This window comes from Ziziphus jujuba, chromosome 2, assembly GCF_031755915.1.
Source record: "Ziziphus jujuba cultivar Dongzao chromosome 2, ASM3175591v1".
Lineage (NCBI taxonomy): Eukaryota > Viridiplantae > Streptophyta > Magnoliopsida > Rosales > Rhamnaceae > Ziziphus > Ziziphus jujuba.
This window is the reverse complement of record NC_083380.1, coordinates 22,952,066-22,956,824: the sequence shown is the minus strand read 5'-3', so window position 1 is coordinate 22,956,824 and position 4,759 is coordinate 22,952,066. Positions and strand designations below refer to the sequence as shown.

At 33.8% G+C, this 4,759-nt stretch overlaps 1 protein-coding gene across 1 annotated transcript; it reads left to right on the top strand.

The window, feature by feature from the left end:
* The first annotated feature begins 205 nt into the window (after nucleotides 1–205).
* Nucleotides 206–1,662, top strand: LOC107419064 (aspartic proteinase nepenthesin-2). The gene has a single exon (XM_016027785.3). The coding sequence runs from the start codon at nucleotides 206–208 to the stop codon at nucleotides 1,556–1,558; it is 1,353 nt and encodes a 450-aa protein (XP_015883271.3). The 3' UTR covers nucleotides 1,559–1,662.
* The last annotated feature ends 3,097 nt before the right edge of the window (nucleotides 1,663–4,759 follow it).

Sequence of the window (4,759 nt, the reverse complement as noted above, 5' to 3'; positions counted from 1 at the left end):
ACTTAAATTCTCTAAAGATGAAAAAGGGTTGTACATATGTACCTTTTTCTCGGGTAGGATTTGGTGTATTAATGTGAGATGTACATACGGGGACAAAAGCTTTGTATCAATTATAACATACTATGAATCCTGTGATCCTACATATATATATATATATATATATGTATAGATATTATGCCTCAATCTTTCATCCATCAATTCTAAAATGGCCCTAAATCAAATTCTATTAACTCTCTTTCTCCATCTTCTTACTCTGACCTTGGTCTGTTCCAATACCTCCAAACCCACTGGATTGAGCTTGAAACTGATCCCGAGAGACTCTCCAGACTCTCCTTTATACCCTGGAAAGCTCCCTGAAGTTGAAAGAATCCAAAGAATGGTTGAATTCTCCAAGGTCAGAGCTAAATATTTTGGGTCACTATTTGGTCAAAATTCTACCATGAACCCAGAAAATATCAATCTTCCAGTGCATAAATATAACTTTTTCTTTGGAGTACAAGTATTTCTTGGTACCCCTAAAAAATCTAAAACATTACTCATGGACACTGGCAGTAGCCTTGTTTGGACACAGTGCAAACCTTGCATAAGGTGTTTCAACCAAACAGACCCCATCTTTGAGCCAACTGCTTCCAGTACCTACAGAAAGCTTCCTTGTGGTCACCCTCTTTGTCGTCAACGTTTTCAATGCATCAACGGTGAATGCGTCCACAACAAAACGTATAGCAGCGGCGCTTTAATTAAAGGTCTCGTTTCCTTAGAAACCTTTACATTCCCATCGAATAATCGAACTCTGATCCCCATAAGAAACATAGCATTTGGTTGTGCGAACGACAACGAAAATTTCATGCCTCAAAGCCGTAGCTTTTCAGGGATATTGGGCTTGAGTCCTGGTCCTGATTCTTTAATAACCCAACTGGGAAACTTGACTAGAAATCGCTTTTCCTACTGCTTAGCTTATGCTTTCCGGCCCATGTCCCAGAACAGTGTTCTTCGATTTGGTGAAGATATACCAAATGTTCCAAATCTTAAAAGAACTCCACTTCTACAAACATATAGATCTTTTCATTACCAGTTGAATTTGGTAGACATAAGTGTTGCTGGGAATCGCTTAAACTTCCCACCTGGAACTTTCTCTCTCAGACAAAATGGTTCTGGTGGTTGTTACATAGATAGTGGATCCACACTGAGTTTTATTACTCGAGAACCTTATGGGGTTGTGATGAGAGCATTTGAACGACATTTTCTTCCTTTTGGGTTACAAAGAGTTCACAATTCGTCTGAAGGGTTGGAGCTTTGCTATAGACAGAAGGTTGGTTTTCATCAATACGCAGGGTTGACGTTTCATTTCCAAGATGCCGACTTGGTGGTTCAGCCAAAGTGCATGTATGTTCATAATAATCGATTGAGATACTTTTGTGTGGCGTTGGCTCCGGCGATGGCAACCGTAGTCGGAGCTTGGCAGCAACAGGATACGCGCTTTATTTATGATCTGAATATGCAGCAACTCCAGTTTGCTCCTGAAGACTGTTCTAGGGATGTACGTGGTTTCAAGAGTTGATTTCTTGTTTTCCTTTTTTCTTTTTTTTTTTTTTTTCCCCTCTTTTTGTTTCACATGAAACTGCATGGAGGAAAATTATAAGAAGCTATTGATATGTGAAATCATAAACGAATAAAAAATTGTTAAATGAAATATCATAGTGTTCGGTTTTTATTTTTTATTTTTATTTTTATTTATTTTTTTTTTTTCCCTTCATATTGGATTAAGGGATTTATATTGGAGATCTTTACTAAACTAATTGCAGCTGTGTCGTTAAGCTGTCCCAAAAGTGCTATCTTACATAGCCAATTTGAAATATGAATTCAAATGTGTTGTCTATTATATGTAACAATGATAAATAATTATATTAAATCATAATTAAATTTATTTAAAATAATAGAAAAATGTTTAACACATCATAAATTATAAGAAATGGATACAAAACTAATATTAAATCGATTTCGATTTACAGAAGAGTTTTAATTTAATGATGAGTGTTATATGGGACAAAGGATAAATATAGGCGGAATTGTAATATTAATCAAAGGTCTTTTGAGAATTTACAAATTTTTTATCCTGATTAAAGGGAGTTTCTAAAGCAGCCTTGTATTTGATTTTCAAATCTGCTTTATTGTTAGTAAAATTATTCAGGAGTCAGATTATATTTCGTTTTATCAAACACTGTAACCTCCTAAAATTTTTGAAGAATCGAATCTACGAGGTCTAGAATCCTAGAATCAATTTTAAACTTGCCTTTGGATTATTATATATTAAAACATAAAAAAGTTGAAAAAACAAAATAAATAAAAAATAAATAAAAGGAATATGTAAAAAAGAATAATTTGTTTCCATACTTTTCAAGTAAATTAGCTTTCAAATGAATTTTTTTTTGGCATTCTCAGTTGCGGCCCTCTTCATCCATAATTTATTTCTTTATTTTAAGATTGTTAGAAGTAATGTCTCAACATTAAAACATTGGAAATCCGGTTCCTTAACAATGAGTAAAACGACTAGTGTGGCGGCTGTGAAAGTAAGATATTTGTACGTTAAATTGTATTTGTTTGTTGTTTTTATTAGATAAGATAATTTATTAGGAGTAATTAGATTCATCAAACTTAATAACCAAACATTTAGTATCTAATGATTTCACATTGTTTGTTGGATTTACTCTCTATGATTTTAAGACTGATTAATATATCAACTATTAATAAAACAGCTATATCATTTCATATAAAAAATTTAGTTACTTGTAAATTTAGTTCAAGCTTTAAATTGAAATCGGAGCCTGACATTCAAGCTCAAAGCCCAGCTTGATATATATAGGGTCAGGTAGCACGCTTTAGATTTAGCATATTGGACTAACCTGATCCAATCTGAATTCTTTATCTGGCTTTAAAAAAAAAAATCTAGCCCAAACACACCCCAGCTCAAACTTTTGGGCTTAGGCTGGGTTAGTTAGCTCGAATTACACCCCACCATAGCCCAAAACATTCATTACCAAAAATATTAAAATAATATTGCAATCACTCCCAAAATCTATCAATAGTATCAAAGTCTACTTTTAATAATTGGGCGTAATTATTTCGATACACCATGGTCGATAACACCTTCTGCTCAACTATTTCTGTTCCAATTTTCGATGAAGATAGCTATCAATTATGGGTTATTGTCAATACAGGCTGCAGTATTCTTGCCGACATCATCACATCAAACACTACTCAGATGGAGTTAAAGAGAATCAATAGAAAGATTTTCAAGTATTATTCACTTTACAACAAGCCATGGCGGACAAAATTTTTCCAAGAATCAATAACTACCAAAGAGGAGTTTCAAGGCAACGTCAATGTATATGCCATAAAATTACAACTGTAAGGAGAGATTTTGAAAAATGAGACCAGTAAAGATTACTACTCAAGAAAAAAAAAAAGAAATAGTTAATCAAATGGGAGTTTATGGAGAAAATATCTCCTAAAAAAATTGGTAGAAAAAATATTATTAAGTTGTCAAGAAAAATATGATGGAAATATTACCGCTATTTAAGAGTTTAAAAATTTTGAAAAACTAATAATAACAAAATTAACGGGTTCCCTAGAAGCATATAAAAAAAGAGATTGAGTGTAACATCCTTTACCGAACTATGTTAGAATTTTTGCACATTGACAAAGTTTGACCAAAGTCAAGTTGACTTTTTGTTACTAGGCGATTTTTACATTTATTGAGGCACTGTGCAAAATACGCATTAACTTGAGTTTATAGACTAGTAGTACACCAAAATTGAAATGGTAGTTAAGAAGTTATGGATGAAACAAGTTGAGTTTGACTTTTATTTTTATGAGTTTTAAGTTTTGACTTACTATTGTAAAATACTCATTGATACGAGTTTATATATTAATGGCACACTAAACTTGGACTTATGGTTGAAAAATTTTAATTGTCTTCCCTAAGACCGAATTTATTGGCATATTTTGACACATGTAAAAAACTTGTAAATATGTCCCACAGACACATGCCATGTGTCTAAGCCAATCTCATGAATGTACAGTGGCACCACGAAAGACTTTATTAGGCCATTTGGAAAGGGGAAGAGAGAGAAAGAGGAAAGAGAGAGAGAGAAAGAAAACCCATGGTCACCACCATCGACAGGCTATGCATGTCGGCCCACGGCAAAGACCACCTCGAGATCGGCTGGCCATAAAAATTTAGCAGTTAGGTTGCTGAAGACATATCGTGATGTGTTGTCATTTGCTTTATAGACAGATTTCTCTCTCTCAACCACCACCGCCATGTTACCCATTCCAAGGCCAACTTCACTCTAAAATTTCATGACCGGTGGCCTTCGTTGGTTCCCCCAGTTCCAGTAGTTTCCAACCAAATCACCACCACTTTTCCCTAAATTTAACCCTCTTTAGTCCAAATCAGGGGTCTAATTTGCCCAAACAAGCAGATCTCCAATAGATAAGCCCCATTCGGAATCCTTGCATTCTAAGCTTCAATTTGGTATTACAGGCTGTCAATTTTAGTTAAAGTTTCCTGTGTAAATCGAGGAACCGATCCTGTGGAAGATCTAGAGTGATCCGCATTTAAGTTGAATAGTCCATTTTCCAAATATATTTTCTAGCAATTAAATTATATAAATTGTACTGTTTAAATTTCTGTAAAATTTTATGGTGCATTTTAAATTAAAGAAAAATTATTATTACTTGTGTAATGTATAATGATGTT